The sequence below is a fragment of the Acanthaster planci genome, linkage group LG01 (assembly GCF_054643075.1).
Source record: "Acanthaster planci isolate LZ-2023a linkage group LG01, COTS_SCS, whole genome shotgun sequence".
In the NCBI taxonomy this organism is placed as follows: domain Eukaryota; kingdom Metazoa; phylum Echinodermata; class Asteroidea; order Valvatida; family Acanthasteridae; genus Acanthaster; species Acanthaster planci.
This window is the reverse complement of record NC_141777.1, coordinates 28,862,417-28,881,863: the sequence shown is the minus strand read 5'-3', so window position 1 is coordinate 28,881,863 and position 19,447 is coordinate 28,862,417. Positions and strand designations below refer to the sequence as shown.

Sequence of the window (19,447 nt, the reverse complement as noted above, 5' to 3'; positions counted from 1 at the left end):
TCAACACACGCTACAAGCATGCACTGCGTCGGCAGCCAAACTTCTATCGTGACCTGAAAAGGTCATCGAACTTCGAAGGTGACGACCAGCTCGTCCGCAACTCGGAAACAGACAAATGCCAAGGAGGACTTGGCCGCTGAATACTTTTACATGTTTTGTGGGCGATCTCCGACTTTGAGATTATGGCATCTTCGAAGAATTCAAAAGATTGGATCCGAAGTTTCTCCGTCACAGACCCTACCAAACACGAGAAAGGCTTTACTGTGTACAAAGTGACTTACAGGGTAAGCCCCTCATACCCGGCCCCATACTCCATAGCCTTAAATTAAATTAGGCCCTAGGCCTAAATTTAATAATAAATAAGGGAGGTCAATCAATTATTCAAATTTTTTTTTTAAAATTTTTGAAGTGATCTTGGAGAGGATGTCATAAGAAATGTTTCGATATAAGTTTGGATTTCATTGGACTGTGCAAAGCAAAAAATATTGATTTAAAGCAGGAGGTGTGTTTTTTTTTATAGGGCCTAGTACTTAAGTAGTAGTAGGCCCATGGAGGAAGGAACGTGCATGGTAGGCCCAAGGCTCATTCCTCCATGGTAAGCCTATCAGCCTGTAGGCCTATGGCAAAATTGGGGATCTGAAGACTAGGCCTATACCACTACTAGACCTTTTTCACCCACATGACTGGATTTCGCTAAATGTAAACAGTACCACTTTGGTGGACCGCCGTGGCCACGATGAGCATGTGCGAACGCTGCATGCTTGACTAGTTAATCTTAAATAAGTAGATTACCATCCCAACACTATGCCTACATTACCATCACAACACGTCCCGGTCCAGCACAATTGTGACATCACAGGAAAAAGGTCTATACCAGTGTACGGTCTCAGATGTTGGAACTATAATACTAACAGTTCGGATTGTTATGCCTCATATGAGTTGGCATGCCAATTTTTGTTGGCAATGATCATCATCATCATCATTCTGCACATGACCATCAAGAGGGTCATAGTGACCTTCAGATAACCCTGTCAAGAGCAAGGGACCAGCACTTATCTGGAGACATCTGCACAGCGTCGGCAACCTGCTTAAGCCAAGTGAGACGGGGATGGCTGCGGAGCCTCCTCCTGATGGCAGGTCATTGACCAAGATGGAATTGGATAGCTACATCGAGGGCAAGACAAGGAGGAGCTGGGACTTGGAGGCGCCGGACATGACCAAACAAAGTGTGTCGCCTCCCTACAACCTCCAAAACGATGTTACCGAGCCCCGTGTGCTGAGAGATGATGGCATTTGAAGTGAAGTCAAACCACTGGACGCCAAGTATGCAATGCTGGCACTGCATGTGGAAGGCCTTGAGACGCTGTTGATCTCTTTTTCTCAGTGTCCAGGTTTCAGACTCATACATGCCATAGAGGAGGGCAGAAAGCACACGAGCTCGACAAAACCTTAGCTTGAAGGGAGGGCTGGCCTTGCTTCTCCAAAGATGATCAATTGGCGATGCTGGGCATACCTAACAGCAATTATCCAGCTGAATTGAATATGAACAGTGCAATTAAGTGAATTTGTGGGAATTGGACTGTGACCAGTTTTTGAAGAACTTTTACTTTTTTTTTGTATGTTTTTGAAGAATTGTTACAGGTTTTTTGTTCATGGTTGTGTAATCAAGGAGCACAAGCAGGAGGGAGTAGGAGTATCCCGCGGTATTACTGTTGAACATGGTTGTGTAACAAACAAATAATTCGCAAAGACTAACTCAAAAGGGGATTGGTTGAATCTGAGGTTTAATAAATAAGAATTCTTAATCATATCAAAATTCAGTCCGTGTGTCTCAAACCTCATTCCATGATATGTATATACGGAAATTATAAAGAAAATTGCAAGAGTCACAATTGTATCTTAACACGGCAGGTGTTTAGGAACTTGCTCTAGTTTCGAGTAAAGCTTCCAACAGAACGAACCTATAATTTAAAGTCAATTTATGAATTGTTGGTCAGAAATACAAGGCTACCAAAAATATGAGGCAAGAAGAACACCTGTCAAATAAAATCAACCCAGATTTTTCATGAAAGAATGGGAATGTTTCAAATAAATATGAAATGTAAAGTATAGAGTAACCTAGGAAGCAAATTCATACTAAAAGTTACACATTGAAAATACAACTCATGAACACCTCACAATCACATTTTATACAATGAAAATATTAGCAATTACCCTTTCCAACCCATACATGTACCTTAATAAAAAGGTGTTCTGTGTGATGACCCAACGTCGATCCCGGATAAAGTTTCAAGCACGGAACTAGTCAGAGGTTGGCTGTAACAAATAAATGTTAAATATAAACTAACCATCCCCAACATGACGAAGCAATATACATATTCACACTAGAACAACATTTAAACATTAAACAGCAACTATAATTAATTAGAATTGCTGTTTTTTGACTCACCAAAGCATCATAAAGAAAAGCCAGAAAATCCAAAGACGAGTTGCACTCGACGACAAGACGACCCATGGGGTGTTACCATAACCCCCGAACGAAACGGAAAATTCAGGAACGAAAACGAAATGACTAAAAAAATGGTCTTCATGCCATGGTGGTTGGTGCAGGAATGAGCCCCACAACCAAGAGTCAGTCATTATAAGGCAACACACCCTCTTGGGTTCAAGTATGCCATTACATAATCAAAAGGCATGGCCTAGCTAACAGATCCAGCCAAATTAATAGCTCCAGGAATGTCATTCACTAAGAATGAGACCGTAATGCAAATTAGGTGCCACACAAATCTAAATAAGTGACCAATTGACCTGACAGCTCAAGTCAGTTGGTTACATTTGGGATGACGACATTGCCGTTTTGTGTATAACTGACATCACTGCATTCCACAGATTTCGTTCTTTCCCCTGCCTTCCTCTGCTCAGTTCTTCTTGGAATCAGTCATTTTTCACTTAATGCATTCTTTTCTCTCATTTTATCTCAACACAGTTTCAAGGTACTTACTGCTTTCCCATGCCCTTTTTCTCCAGAAGTGTTTTTTTCTAGCCAGAGTTGGACTTACCCAATTATGTTTTAGTAGGCAATTCAGAATTTTGCCAGTTTACAAACATGTGAAAGTTGTGTGGTAACATTCAAATGCCGTACCTGAATTACTGGCAAAATGATTATCGAGTTGTGCCTGTAATACTTGCACAGTGATATAAGACAGAGATATAAGACAGAGATATAAGACAGTGATATAAGACAGTGATATAAGACAGTGATATAAGACAGTGATATAAGACAGAGATATAAGGCAGTGATATAAGACAGTGATATAAGACAGTGATATAAGACAGAGATATAAGACAGGGATATAAGGCAGTGATATAAGACAGTGATATAAGATAGAGATATAAGACAGTGATATAAGACAGTGATATAAGACAGAGATATAAGACAGAGATATAAGACAGAGATATAAGACAATGATATAAGACTATGATATAAGACAGTGATATAAGACAGTGATATAAGACAGAGATTTAAGACAGAGATATAAGACAGTGATATAAGACAGAGATATGAGACAATGATATAAGACAGTGATATAAGCCAGTGATATAAGACAGAGATATGAGACAGTGATATAAGACAGAGATATGAGACAGTGATATAAGACAGAGATATAAGACAGAGATATAAGACAGGGATATAAGACAGAGATATAAGACAGTGATATAAGATAGAGATATAAGACAGTGATATAAGACAGTGATATAAGACAGAGATATAAGACAGAGATATGAGACAGAGATATAAGACAATGATATAAGACTATGATATAAGACAGTGATATAAGACAGTGATATAAGACAGAGATTTAAGACGATATAAGACAGTGATATAAGACAGAGATATGAGACAATGATATAAGACAGTGATATAAGACAGTGATATAAGACAGAGATATAAGACAGTGATATAAGACAGAGATATAAGACAGTGATATAAGACAGTGCTGGTAATCATAAAAGCTTGGCTAGGCCATTGTGAATAGAGATCTTACACATCTAGTAATGAAAATATACTCCCCTCTTCCTACAGGCATTCTCCTTGGCAAAACCTGAAGAAATAGTCGAGGTAAGTCCTTTCTTTGTCTTTCCCATTCAGTTCATGTTGATTACTCGTTAGTATTATCCAGTGTCCACACTGAATCCCTACTGCAATGCAGGATCTCCACCATTCCTGTTGCTGGACAAACTTTTCAATGAGCTTTTATAGTAGCATTCATATCCAGATTGCAAATGATAATGACAAAAGCTTTCTCAGTGTAAATCTGTAGGCAAGGGTAGTAACATTTTTATCCCAGATTTGGTTGGTTGTTTTTGCTTTGGTGATGTTTACATTCAGGGTGTATCTAACCCTAGCGACCATAGAGTTTAGTAGATTATGGCATAGATTTTGGTAGATTTTGCAGTATTGAAGAAGGTAAAACACTGTCTTTATATGGAGCAAGATTTCCCTTCAAGTGCTGAGAATGTAACACTCATTTTTTGTACAGTGGGGCATACATGTAGAAGAGGAATTAAGATGGCTCCAAACAAAAATACCATGAAAGTTAGGGTCAAGTATCAAATGTTGGTCATTGTCATGCTCTTCTTCATTTGTAAAAAAAAGCTAGTAATTTATTCTTCACAGGTCATCACATCTTAATATAAAATCCCAGTGTAGCAATGAAGGTTACATGTTATAACTTAAACACTTCAGAACTGTCCATAAAAAAGGATGCAAAATTGTCTTAACAATTGCAATACATTTACAAAAAGCTGTCTTTTGCATTTCAGACGGTGGTGTGGAAACGCTACAATGACTTCAAGAAGCTGCACAAGGCACTGTACCAGTTACATTACAACTTACGGAGGCCTGAGAAGTTTCCGGTGTTTGCAAAAGCCAAATTCTTTGGTAATTGAAAGTGTGATGCTAAGAAGAGAGAGTTAATACTTAGCAGACTTGCTGTTTGCTCTTTATAAATCACACGGCCACTTTGCGGTCATTACAAGCCCACTCATGGCTGTCCATCAGAGACATCTCACTGACATCATCTTAGTTGTTTCACATACCTTGTTTTCCTGTAGTTAAAAAAACCTGGACACAGTACCTTGTGTTATGTTATAACATAAACACTAGTTTTCCACCAAATGTTGCAGTGCATTGTCTTAACAGTAACAGTCTGTAAATCTCAGATGTTGTTTTGTCGTTGCTGGGTCAGTAGTGTGTTCTGAGCCTAGCTTAGCCTGGATTAATTAATTAACTTGGCTTGCCAAGTTGAAGGGGTTTTGTTCCATTCAGCATGAATCTAGTTTCCATGTTTTGTTTTCCGCAGGTCGATTTGATGATGATGTTGTCGAGGAGAGACGTCAGAGTGCCCTTAACCTGCTGGAATTTGTGGTCAAAATCGCTCCTCTCACACGGAGCAATTTCTTTCGAAATTTCTTTGAGGTAAGATGTGTAAACCTACTCTAGAACTTTCACACGATGGAATTTGGTGTTAAGGAGTTGTTTCATCCTTCAAGTTGTTTCTTTAAACTGTCTAAACAATTTCACCCTTTCCGCAAGCTTTATTATCCCTCTCGGGCAGATCCAGAACTAGAAAGGGGACTGTTTGTTTGGATGGAGGGTCAACAAATTTGGGAATCCTTTTGGGTAACCTTTTTATGGCCTTGGTAAGGGATAAGATTATATTTGGACCTTTTATCCGCTTCTGGAAGGATGGGAAATGACAGTCAGTTTGCTTGACATGAATGACCCTGCAAATCAAAGCCACATCGTTAGTAAATCCAAAATAAGACCAACAAATTCACAGAAGATAAACTTTGGCAATCAAGAGAAATAGGGAAGAGCTTGAAAAAGAAATGAAGGAGTTACAGTGACGTGTTTTCTTTGAAGTTATTACATTTATTGCAAATAGAAAGATTGGAAACCAGCACTGTTACACACTGATTTCTGGATTTTGATAAACAAATTTACTTGTAGTTTAACTTAACTTATGGTTTAGCTGAACTTTGAAGTTGCCAGAAAAGTATCAATTCATTTGTTTTTGTCTTCCAGGGAGGAGAAGAGGTCTCGATAAATCAGTCTCCTCCAGCACCCATCCTGAAGCCCAAAGTTCTCGCCCCCAGCTCTGTCAATGGCACGTCCCGCTCCCGAAGTCCTCCCAGCTGGGATTCAGCCACCAATCCATCTGAGGGAAGGGAGCTGGCCTTCTCCGAGGGGCAGTCCAGCAGCCCCTCCCTGGGTGGTGTGTGGCTGCACAGGCAAAACGAAGAGGACATCACAGAATACGGGACGGTTGACTACGACGATGATGATGACGACCGTACCACATTTAGTGAAGACTCAGTACCATCCACTCCGCTCCCACAACTACAAGACATGTCATTGTTTGATCCCCTCTCAGATACAGGTCAGATATATACATGTATTTCAGTGTAGTGTCTTAGTAAAGAAAGTAGCGGTGTTCCATATATCTTTCTAATGACCAGCGTATAGACCTCGCGGGGCAGCCATCTTGCTTTTCCACCATCCACAGCAACATAAACCAAACTGAGGCTGGAAGGACAAATAATCTGTTTCCTTTTTGTCAATATGTTAAAGTGAATTATTATTGGTAATAAGTCTATAGAGAACAAGACAAACATGGTAGCATCTTGATAACAGTCTATTAGCTACATTCGAGCATATTACTGGGGTTTTCATTTAGCATACTCCTGAGCACTCTAATAGCAGGAGAATCGCTCATGGCCGTTAATATGAGAGTATATACTCAATCAGAATGGGAGTAACACTTGTACACCTGGAATTATTTTTAGACCTAACTGGATCATTTACAAAAATTTTTCACTTTGAATTTAATTATTCTATCACCTCTGAAGTAAAGTTCTGATGATGCACTGCTTTGACCCTGTGATTGGAACTGATGTTTTCCAGACAGAGCTCCCTTTTAATTTGTGTTTTTTTGGGGGCGTTTTTGTTCTTGAGCAGAGCCCTGTGGTCCAGCCAAGTATACTTCAGTACCCCAAAGCAACAGCTGGCTATTCCAAGCAATGGACATGTGTGCAGTACTCAACGAGGACTCCTCGCAGGACTCACCGGATAACTCCACGCCGGCAAACTCCACCACCGATCTGTCCACAGACAGCGGTATCACTATCAACTTCCCCAAGGTACAGCGGGGTCTCATTTAGATGTTTTCCCAGGATTATCCAATGGGAACTTTGTTCATTGTGTGACTATAAAAAGCCAGGTAGTTTAGACCGTCTCACAGCTGGAGAAGGGGAAGGGAGTGGCAGAATCTAACTTCCCCTCAAGATAACTGTCTTAGAGTCTGATGTTTTTGAAACTAAACATGCATGTAAAGGCATGCATTCAGACACTCAGAACAGTAGGTCTGACTTTCATAAAAATTGGTTTTGAAATGATCCTAAGATGCAATTGGAAAAACTCGTTAAGGCTTGACACACAAACAAATGCATTGTGATGAAATCAGAGAAAGTGTTGAGCTCCTCCGTACTCCCCCCAGCTCTTTTTTAAAGCTTAAGAACAGGAGTGAATCACTATACAGGATGCCATACAAGATGTTACCACCGAGAGGCCAGTTTTTCAGCGTAATATGGGAACAATTGACATCCATGCAGCTTTTTTGGGGGGGGAGGGGGGAAGAATTCCATGCGCATTGGTATTTTTTTGATGGTACAACACATAGACAATTTAGCAGGTGATCGGTTATGGATAACATATATGCAAGCTATCCATAATGTTGAAAAGTACAACCCCTGAGGTGTTGTAAATTGCCCCTGTTAGCAATTGTCCAGTTGCAGACTGCCCAGTGCAGCGAGGACTTGCCCCTGTTAGCAATCGTCCAGTTGCAGACTGCCCAGTGCAGCGAGGACTTGCCCCTGTTAGCAATCGTCCAGTTGCAGACTGCCCAGTGCAGCGAGGACTTGCCCCTGTTAGCAATCGTCCAGTTGCAGACTGCCCAGTGCAGCGAGGACTTGCCCCTGTTAGCAATCGTCCAGTTGCAGACTGCCCAGTGAAGCGAGGACTTGCCCCTGTTAGCAATTGTCCAGTTGCAGACTGCCCAGTGAAGCGAGGACTTGCCCCTGTTAGCAATTGTCCAGTTGCAGACTGCCCAGTGAAGCGAGGACTTGCCCCTGTTAGCAATTGTCCAGTTGCAGACTGCCCAGTGAAGCGAGGACTTGCCCCTGTTAGCAATTGTCCAGTTGCAGACTGCCCAGTGAAGCGAGGACTTGTCCCTGTTAGCAATCGTCCAGTTGCACACTGCCCAGTGAAGCGAGGTCTCATAGACTTGCTTGCCTTGCTTTTGGCAAGGCTGTGTTTAATCTGATCATGTTCATCCACCTCTAGGGACCGGATACATCAAGCACCGCCACAACCAGCCCTAGAGAGCAGGCAAGAGGAGGCACAGAGGTGCCCTCTGACTCGATCGAAGACCAGAAGAATGACCGTAATACCATGGCCAGGGCCTACCTGCATTGCATCAGGGCTCAGCAGGCAGCAGAGAGGGATGCTATGTACCCAGGAGGTGGCATGGTGGACTCCCGCTCACCCGATGTAAGTAGTTTGGACAATTGACTCAGGGCTGCGGAAACTAAGAAGTTCCAAGTGCTTCTATCATTGTACACACCATACATGAAGAAAGTGTCTGGTTTGTGCCAAATAAGCAGCAGGTATTGAGCCAAACATATATTATTACCAACTAATTGTTGGCGTTTGGCACAATCCATTGATCGCACGGTCGCACTGCTTTACTAATCTATAATGTTGAAATTCTCTGACTTTTCCTTTTAAAACAACACTCTACAACTGTGAAATTGAAAGAAAAGATGATTCACTGAGGGCAGAAGTATAGCTAAGTCATATCACAAGATCAGTCAGTTGCACAGACTGACCAATCATACCAAACATTGATATATTGCCCTTATTGGAATTTGTTGGATTTGTGGAGCTCCCCGCAAGAAATGCCCACTAAAGTAGGGTCAAAACCTTTGAAGACATTTTAAACTTAATTATTTAATAAGGTTACTTAGCCATGGGGAAGATCAACTGACATGTAAAAGTGACTGAATACAGGCCCGACTGGTTTTTGTACACTTACCAGGTCAAGCCCAGGTTGGATGGGATAGGAGGGGTGGGCGTAGGACCTGTCACGGTAGGAGGAGAGGAAGACTACCTTTATCAAGCAGCTGGTCACATCAGTCTGGCGCTGGAGAATGAGGCTAATGGGAGCTACCAGGCGGCCTTTGACCTTTACAAGTCGGGGGTCGGTGTGCTACTCAAAGGCGTGATTGGTGAGGCTCCATCAAGTTTTTTTTTTAATATTGCTGTTGGGGATTCAGTGTAATTTTCATAATGTGATCCTCTCAGTGACAATGAGATCACAAGTTGCCAGAGGCCAATTTTGAGTTACAGGCCCTTAAAAGAATCCTACACCATGGAAGTCGATGGGAACCATGAACATTTTTCACCCACCAATAGCCATTTTCATTAGTTGCCAACATGATTGTTAAAATGAGCATTCAAACAAAGAGTTAAGTTTGCTTTTTCTTATGCAAAACCAAACATTTTTATGGAGTGGGTCACAAATGGCCTTTGCATTGTATTTATCCGTATGTCAGTCATCTGTTCTCTCCATTCATTTCTTCGGTGTAATTGTATTTTCACAATTTGTTTATAATTACTGTGGTTGAAAAGGAAGTATGGTTTCATTGTAACTTGTTCTAGCCTTTCCTGACATCATCAGTCCACATCTAAATTTTTCTTAGAAGTTGTTGGTAATCCTTATTGTTTGAAGTGTAAGCCAATTGAGTTAGAGTTTATGCAGTTATGGTTTGGTGTGGAAATAGTTTTCTGACTGATTTTAATGTCAGCGGACGACAATAAAAACCGACGTGAGGCAGTTCGCAGAAAGACGGCCCAGTATCTCATGAAAGCTGAGGATTTATACAACAAGTATCTGTCAGCGGATGCCACCAACAGCAAGAGATGGGAGGTCAGTGACGCTGGAACGTTCTTTATGCTGCGTGTTAGTCACCGTGATGTGTGCATCCATGAAGGAATGCTTTTCAAATGTTTTTTTAGTTTAATCAAACTTTAGGACAAACTGGAAAGTACCCATTAAGAATCTCATGAGTAATTTACAAAAAAATTGTTGACCCTGGGACTCAGTTCATACAAAATACTGATTGTCTAGTCATGTATTTCCACATACAAAAATGGTGTTGTTGCTTGAAACTTATTGAGTGCTTGATGCGGGATATTGCATTGGGACAACCTTGCATTTTATTGACAATAAATGAATGCACAGCAAACAAAGGGTGTTACGTGGAATACAGGTTGCCATCGAGAGGTCATGGCGGTTGACAAATTCTATTCACTGACTTGACACAGAGAACTTCAATTGTTCCTGATGTTTGTTTGTCCAGGTAGAAGGTTTTTAAGTATATTTCAATTATAAATTTTAATTTGTCGTTGCTTTCCATTGCACAGAATGCCCTTATCTATCCAAAATTTTCTCATTTGCTGACATACACTCAAATGCAAATTGGGGCACGATGGCCTCTTACGTTGGAACCTCTTTTTAGTAGCTAGACTCAAATTTCTGTCTTGAGCTCCTCTAAATGACTTCTTTGTAGTTTTTGGTTTTGGCCTTCCATTAAACATGTTAAAAGTCTACTGTCTGTCTACCCGTTTCAGTCAGAGCAACCCAGCATCGATGTTGACCCTCGATCGGCCCACCTCAGAGGCTCCCAGGAGGAGCTCAAGAACTATAAGGTCCTTGGCCTGATTGACAGCGTGCTGCTAGTTCTTGACACGGTCACCTATCAGACTTTTGTCATCAAGGTGTGTTGAATTGCTGGGGTATTCCACATCATTCCTTTCACTCATTTCAAAAAAGTGCATAGACATAATTTAAGTTTCCTCCCGCTGTTGGCATCAAGTCTTAGTGTTAACTTATTTGGCATGTCATTTTGACAGTTGATTGATGTAAATGGGAGTGAAGGCACATATTCAATCAATTAAAATCACTACCATGTTCTTTATTATCAGTATGTTGTGCAGCTGTATGAGGTCTGTAGCATTTTCCTGTTGTTAAGGAGGTTGGCTATAGTAGATTTTTCTGATTACAAACCTCTAAAATGCACCTTTCTGCCAATTTTAACCCTTTTTTCAACTTCTGTTTTATTTTTTCAAGCGGTTTTAATGGCTTTTTTATTTTATGCTAATGAGATTTCCATATTCATGAGCAAAACTGTGATATATCAGGAAGAAGCCTCAATGTTATGTTGGTTTGTACACAAACAGTCCTGCACTTTTGTAGATTTTCCTGGATTGTCTTCTTTGCTGATTCACTGCTGTTTGTGTGCAAAACAATAAGAAAACATTAATCCCTCTCTCAGAAATGTTTCCAGTAGGTAAATTCTGGGTTCACAATTTGAACAGAAATACCTATGCACTGAACTGTGTCTTCCCTAGATGACTTCATTGCAACAGCGCCCTCAGTTGCATGGATAATTTTAATTGTTTAAACACATGCACTTTTCAGTGCGTTTAACCAAATAGGAGTGTGTAAGAGTTTTCATACAACGAAGAAGAGTACAAAGATGCTGAAAAATTGTGCCAAATAAAACGTCATTACAGTTACACTTTAATATAGGGCTCTTTTTGGCACATGAATAGACATTGGCATTGTACAGATTGAACTAGTCATTGGCATTGCAAGGGTAAAAAACTTCACGCTGGTTATTCAAGTTACTGGGTAGTCAAAACTGGTTATTCAAGAAACACATTTTTTTGGCTTGCACTCACCAATCATATAGCTTTCTGTTTCCATTGAGATAAGAATATCTCCTTTATTATCACGTTGTCTTTGCCCAAGCAGATTTTGTGAAGTGATTGATTTTTGCAGTTTACTTTTATTATTAAGACACTGATGTGTACGCTTTACTGTGATTAATGTGTTCAAAGTGCTACATGTGATAATGCTAAGTTTGTGGTTTTTCCAGGTGCTGGTGAAATCATCCACCCCCACCAAGCGAGCCTCCTATGCGCCGGCCAACTGCAGGTACGTTGTCAAGCCCTACAGGTTCATCGAGACGGATGATGCCATCTTCGTTGTGCTGGAACATGCCAGCGGCGGGAAGCTGTGGAGCTACGCGAGCGCCTTCCTGAACCGGGGGACTGAATCATCCCTCAATCAGGCCGTGGCAGGCAGCCTGGAGAGGAAAAGCATTGGGAGCTGTGGGTCGCGGCGGTCGCGACACAGCACGGCCAGCGGCAGGGAGGACCAGAAGTTCCAGGAGGAGATTGATGAGGAGAGCGTGTTCGCGGAGCTGGGAGACCCTGGAGGTGTGACCTTAGCTCCTCCCCCTGCGCACCGATTTGGCAATTTCGTCAGTAGTGCTCATGACAGTCCTGGAGATAGTGATTTCACCTCGGGTGTTTCCCCTGGTGGAGAAAACAGCTACGCCAATCTCATTATTGACTATGGGGAGAATTGTCATGAGCCTACTGCGGGCGATGGGGCTGGCTTCAGTAAACAAGATGTGATGGAACCAGCGCCTCTAGTTGTGACAGACTCCATTTCACGTGAGTTGGACGACCTTGACATTCAGGACACGGAGGCAAACTTGAACGACCTCGCCAACCAGTTCTCACAGTACGACGGCTTTGCAGGATGCAATGGTGTCAGCTTAGGCATGCTAAGTGGGACTGATCTAGAAAAGGGCAAAAGCAAAGACGGATTGAATGAAGCTGCCACCGCCCCCATGAATCTGTTTAGCATTGACAGCATAGAGAGCTCAGGCAGTGAATTGCACAGTGCCAGCAGTGCTGACAAGACGGTGTTTGGTTTTGGCACTCCACCTGCAAGTCCCAAAGTGGAACCCAGCGATGGCGACGGTTTAAGAACTGACAGAATTCCCGAAAAGAAAACAAGTCTGTCAATGTGGGTGGAGCATAATCCCGAGGATGTGATTGCAGATGCTCTGAAGGTCATGGAAGATTTGGAAAAAGATAACCTGGAAGATTTCAGATTGGACACAGAATCTTTAAGTTACAACATCAGGTCCTCGGAATTTGACGAATTTAACGCACGACCACCAAACACAGGCCAGTTGGACACCTTGCCCGACACCAGTGGATTTGCCTCCGCCATGACTGATGATGTGACATCATCCAAACCAGGCACTGACCTGGCCGAGTTTTTTGACACTGGTTCAGTGGAAGATGCAAGGACTTGTTCAGAGACCAAAAGACCCCCTCTTGTGAGGCACAGTGTTAGTATGTATGAGAGCGGGACGCATAGTGACAGCCCACTGAGACAAAGACAGCATTCAAACCCGCTTGACCTCAGAGTCACAAGAAGGGCATCCCTTGAAGGAGGAAGATCGGACGACTCGCTTTCCTCCTTGCTGCGGGTCAAGGTTGAAGAACCCAGTGGCTTTGAATCTCTCTCCCTGTGGGAAGCCAAAGGCAGAGCAGTTAATGAGAGCAAGAGCGAGTCCCATCTCGGTGAGATTCTCAGCAAGCCTACCCCAGACATGCTGACTGGAGATAGGAAACAGGTGTCTTCAACAGCCGTGCAGTCTGAAGTCCACCCCAACCAACCTGGCCAAGTCCCACCACAGGATGTTAGCCTTGTCACACCCAATAATCCATACACAGCAAGCCAGGTGCACAGCAATCCAGCAGCCCAAATTCCTGCCATTCAACCTCCTGTCCACCCAATGAAAAATTTATCACCAATGTCCAATCTGGAGGGCTCTGAAGTCACCATATACAGCTCATGTGAATCCACTCCCAAGCATGCTATCTACTCCCCAGACTATGACAGTGGTACTGTGATGGACTCCCCTAACATGGAAAGCCCAAATCCGAGCTCAACCAATGGGCAGGGCCTAGTCGGTAGCACTCATGAATATTCAAACACAAATGGCATGAAAGATTCACTGGGTGATAACGACACCACTCCAACTCACCACACTGCTGCCCTTCACCCAGGCAATGCAGCAATGACTAGCAACCCCAAACCCAAACCTCGCGATGCCCCCCTGCCCTCTCTCACCACTCTGTTTGCTCAAATGGACGAACAAGTAACGGTCACGAAATCCAGTACCTTGCCAGAGTCCTGCGTTCGCCTCTGGGCTGCCGAGATCCTGCTGGCCTTGACAGACCTGCATGCCACTGGTATCATCTGCCAGGATCTTCACCCCGACAACATCCTGCTTGCGGAAGGCGGCCACATCCGACTCACCTATTTTAGCCAGTGGCAGTATGTGGAAAGTTCACTCAGTGCTCATGCCAAGGAACACTTTTACACTGCCCCTGAAGTGAACGGTATCTTCAGTGTCACCCCAGCTTGTGATTGGTGGAGCTTTGGGGTCCTGCTGTTTGAACTTCTCACGGGCACGGTGAGTTTGATTTTTGTTGCAAAAGCCCGTCCTGCATTTGTACTTGATGTGATCACAGTGTTGTTGTTGTAACACATGTATCACAGAATAAATATTGACTAAGGAATACCTGTTACCTTGACTGGAGACTTGATCACTTGTGATGGACCCAACTGGAACACCAGACCATAGTAATAAATTTGGTTTATTAATGAAAGTCTTCTTATTACTACCAAGCTCACAAACAACCAAGTGAAATGCATTGTGGGTACTTACGTGTAATGCAAAATAACCCTGGCTGTGCTACAGCCTTTACAATATGTCAACATTTGCATATAAATCAATGGCATGTTCTATGTGTATCTCTCAGGATATGACTTTCTGTGGAGCTAGAGACTTGTACCCACCCAATACATAGCATGGGATCTGCTACATGTACCCTAATTTTCAGAATATGAGCTGCCCGGTGTATAAGCCGCAGCACGCAAAAATCGGCGAATTAAGATTTATTGATTTGGTGAATAAGCCACATCAGTCTATAAGCGACACCACAGTGCTGACGATCAAACCATGACAGTCATCGTGCTTCGTGCTGAAGCACCAATACAGCATATACAGTACGTTAATGGTTGCACTACACGTGCAATCCTAATGAAAGTATAAAGCAAAATGCGAAAGAGTGTCACCATAAAAAGTGCATTTCCTCAAATTTAATACTTTTTTGCAAGCTGGATGGTGGTCCTGCATGGGCTATGCATCAACTCTTGCCCTTTTTCCAGCGGCCAGCAAAAGTTAAGCGGTCGGGGACGTGAAATAAAATCTTAGTAACTTGAAGTCAGTCAGTTACACTAACAGTGGACAAACTGTAGGATTTAGAAACCTGAGCAACTTCGATCAGTGCCCAAGAAATAACATTAAGTCAATTTTAAATTTTAATTTTATAACCTTCCCCCTCAGTCCTTGCACAGCTGTCATCCCAGTGGGCTCAGCTCACACACTCAGCTCAACTTGCCAGATCACATATCACCAGAGGCAGCTAGTCTGCTCAAACAGGTACCCAATAATTATGCATTCTAGCAGCTTATATGGAGTCACACATTCACCTGTTTCTGAGTGACACACGCCCATGTGTCAAAAGTTAAGCGAATGGAGATTGTTGCTGTCTAGCTATTCTAGCAACTGCACTTTGTCCATATCAGGAAAAAAGTATGCAAGATTTGAAAGTTCTGTTAATTTACATGTACAGTGGAACCTTGTTTGGATACGAAATTCTGCTTGTAACAAGGAAATAGTCCCAATCACTTGTTTTTCATTATTTTCATTCCTGATAGTACAAGGTTCCTGTTACAACAAGGTAATCTGTGAAAATAGTCACATTCTAAGAGAAATACTTTGAATTCTAAGTTGGGGGAATTAGAATTTAAAAAAAATGGGGGGGGGAGAGGAGGGGATAAGCTTGGCCGTATTGTGAAAAATAAAAAATGAAAAGGATGTGTGCTATGAAATACAGTGTGTTCCTAAAAAAAAGGAACCAAAGTTCAAAGATCAGCTTTTCCAAGTTTGGGTTTGTAAGGTACGAAACCAAGTTTTCTGTAAGTATTACATTCACTTGCAAAATGTTAACAGAGGGGATAGCATTTCATTAAAACTTGGTGTGAAAAACAAACAAATGATGAAACCAAAAACTGACAGAAAAGTTGGTTTCGTACCTTACAAATCAAAAACTTGGAAAAAGTAGGATTTGTACCCTTCACCTTCGAAGGACCCTAACTCTGTGATCCATGACAATGTTGATGCAAGCAATGTGTCAAATTGAAGCTGATGAGTAACTTGGTATTGTAGTATACATTTCACAAGAATAACCCATGTGTTCTTGACATAGCTGACCTTTGAACTTCGGTTACCTTTTTTTAGGAACGCACTGTATATGTATAAGTTTTACTTCTATGACAGGCATAGATAATATTGAATCATGTGACTATCATGTGACCTACCAGTCTTCTGGAAGGACCTGATCAGGCTTTCAATCCGAAAACAGCACTTTTCAGCAAGGGGAAGAAAGTGACAGAATGTTAAAAAAACTAAAGAAAAAACCAAACTTGAAATAAAACAAGGGTCGTGGAATCAAAACTAGCCCAATTAACCGTTCCTTTCTTGCAGTTGTTACAAGTCAACCCCTTGGAGAGGCTTGGTAGCCATCGTGCTGGTGGCGCTGAGGAGATCCGCCTCCACCCTTTCTTTAAGGACATCAACTGGACCAGCTTACAGAAAACAGCTCACTCCTGAACGCACCCAGCAACCCTGCCCTTAACAAGTGTTTCTGGCTTTAATATAAGATTCATGCCAACGTCCGGCCGTGTGTTGAATGCCAATCCAAGTACTGCCTAGCTGCATATAGCTAGCATCAGTCAACTATTGTGATTCACCGTTGTTTGAATCCAATTGTTTAATACATCCCATGTTAGCTCCATTCGGTTGCTTCTTTCAAACTGCCCAGAATCCTTCATACTATCTGAAAGTAACGTGACTGGTGCTGTTATTTTTTGGAATAATAGAATTTGTTTTCGTGTCATATAATTTGATCAACTACCGTTATTTTGACTACATGGGGATCAAGACCCTAGCATGTGCAAAGTGGGCAAGTCTTAGTGTGATTTGGATTGGGATGGTCTATCCATTCATGCTATTACTGTACCAAATGATGACAGGATTGTGTAACCTTGGGGCTTATATTTGATTGTTATCCAAGGCTGAAATCATTGATATTTTTTTGGTGTTATATTTGGTGACTATGCTTAATCTACTTAATACATTTTTAACAGTGCAATTTTGATATCTGAAAAGCTTACTTTACTTAGGACAGAATGGATGGGGTGAGATTACTACAGTTTATGTTGAATAATATAAGAAATAGGTATTAAAAAATGTAGAATTAAGTAATATGGTGTAAGTCTTATGAGTTTGGTTCACACTACATCTAGATCCTCGAGGAGAGAATGGTAAATAGATGGTGTTGTGAAGATGGTTCATTTCATACACCAGACCAGACTGCCCCTGGCTTTGGTATCTGCATGATGCCTTACATACTTGGACATTACAGTGCTTTCAGAGGTCAAAGGGCATCAGCCTGTTGGCTTTGTGCTTGCGCAAAAGAGTGTGTAATGTGGCGATGACGTTTTATAGAGCCAATGTGACACTGCATGCATTTGTGCACAAATGTGCGACACCGTGTGCACTAAGTTAATACATTCAGCTAGTTTTCATCTGAAAGTGCTTGAACCCATCTGGTTGCATGACCTCTGGGCAATACAGCAACTGAGGCATAAAAAACTATGTTGGCCCTGCCTTGTTTCTATATGAAATCTGTACTGTTCCCACCTTGGAAGCCACTGCCTTTATGCCAAGCTCTGATTTACTCATCTTATAATTTCCTTAGAACTTATGATGTGTGGAGTCATACTACTGTGTGTAGTTATTACTAATGCCAGTCCTATGCACAGTTTTGCACATGAATTATTGATCAATTAAAAACCAAATACGTTTTTTGCTTTCGTATCTTTTGCAGTTTTTTGTCATTTAGGGAAAACATTTAATTTTGTTTGGGAAGATTTGTTGGATTACATTTTTCAAGGACAGATGTGAGGAATATCTAAATGTGCCCATTATTTTTGAAAATGAAAGGGATTTTTTTATAGTTACTCTTCAGCTGGCTGTAAGGAAGTTATAGAAGGACAGAGACAGTGAACTCTACTCTTTGAGAAGAAATTCTGCAAAATACTTATTGCGATCAAATGGAAATTACCTGCTTTTTCAAAATAACACCTTAATGAAGTTTAATTGTTTATGAATCATTTTGTTATAGCTGTATTGTGCTGAAACTTGTAGGCTCAAACATATTTGCGGTTTCCCCCAAAAAACTGCTTCCGTGGTATGTGTCAGGTTTGAATTTAGCACTCTAATTTTGTATCTGAAACTATATTTGAAGAATGGGTTTTATTTTCCCTGCCTGTTTTAAGACTTGGGTCACAGACCAAAAGAGTTTGGTTAGTTGTTGAAAAGATGGAATGTCATTTCAGCATTTTAGTTGTTGTATGTTGTGGTTAAGGATGAAGCAAGGGTGATTTCTGCTGTGTCTCCGGGGCTTTGCAGGCACAATATAGTAGAACTATTTTCTTCCTACAATAATGTGGAATATACCAATTTCACGTCACAAATCTGTACTGTACAAGCAAGTGAACATTACATGTACATGTATTTACATGTCTCTGTACTAACTAATTAGGGACCTATCTTAATGACTGAACCAAAGGTACCATTTCACTACAAAACGAGCTACGATCCTCATAGTTTCTGACTTATCAAAGCTGTGATTTGTCTAACATGCATAGTCACTGTGGATGGGGCCGACTTTATCAATCTTATAAATATCACACTGAATATCAGATTTCTGGTTGATAACAATAGCAGAACCAAATTTAGGGTGGTATGTGGTGATGGGGGGATTGTGCATTGGACTAATCAGAGAATTCCAACTCAAAAGTAAAGAAGTGAAAACTTGAAAGTCATCTCGCCATTTACCATTTTCTGTTTACTTGGTCATCTGATGTTCATCCTTTAGCCTGCAAAGGTTTCCCCCAAAACTGTATGAACACCTTCAGCAGAAGTAAATATTTTGACTTTTCTTTTTATTTCAAATAATGAAAACCCTACATTTATTTTCAGGTATATTAATCTTGTGTATTTACAAGTAATAAAGGCATACTGCTCAAATTTAAAATTGTGTGCTGACAGTTTTCCTAGATTTTGCTAACTTGATTTCCAAATTATACATCATGTTGAACTTTTTGGTTTTTTTTGTTACCAGAAACATGTTTCTACTTTGGGAAACGGTCAGGCAATTTCCCCACTTTGATTAAGCCTGTGTGGCCATCATTGTTCCTACTAAATGAAAACAGGTTATAGTTGGTTATATACTGGTTCAAAATGGCAGAAAGTAAGC

At 41.4% G+C, this 19,447-nt stretch overlaps 1 protein-coding gene and 1 long non-coding RNA gene across 2 annotated transcripts; one reads left to right on the top strand and one right to left on the bottom strand.

Annotated features, from left to right (window-relative positions):
- Positions 1 to 49: 49 nt before the first annotated feature.
- LOC110985952 (inactive ribosomal protein S6 kinase delta-1-like) lies at positions 50 to 19,225 on the top strand. The gene is made up of 13 exons (XM_022247456.2): positions 50 to 284; positions 4,085 to 4,120; positions 4,825 to 4,942; positions 5,364 to 5,479; positions 6,089 to 6,443; positions 7,022 to 7,203; positions 8,405 to 8,611; positions 9,159 to 9,348; positions 9,928 to 10,049; positions 10,754 to 10,900; positions 12,064 to 14,469; positions 15,406 to 15,501; positions 16,609 to 19,225. The coding sequence occupies exons 1-13, from the start codon at positions 183 to 185 to the stop codon at positions 16,732 to 16,734; spliced, it is 4,203 nt and encodes a 1,400-aa protein (XP_022103148.2). The 5' UTR covers positions 50 to 182; the 3' UTR covers positions 16,735 to 19,225.
- Positions 836 to 2,626, bottom strand: LOC147800648 (uncharacterized). Its single transcript, XR_015425269.1, has 3 exons — positions 2,450 to 2,626; positions 2,237 to 2,316; positions 836 to 1,531 (listed from the first exon to the last, which is right to left on the bottom strand). It is a non-coding gene; the product is annotated as an uncharacterized LOC147800648 (long non-coding RNA).
- Positions 19,226 to 19,447: the final 222 nt, after the last annotated feature.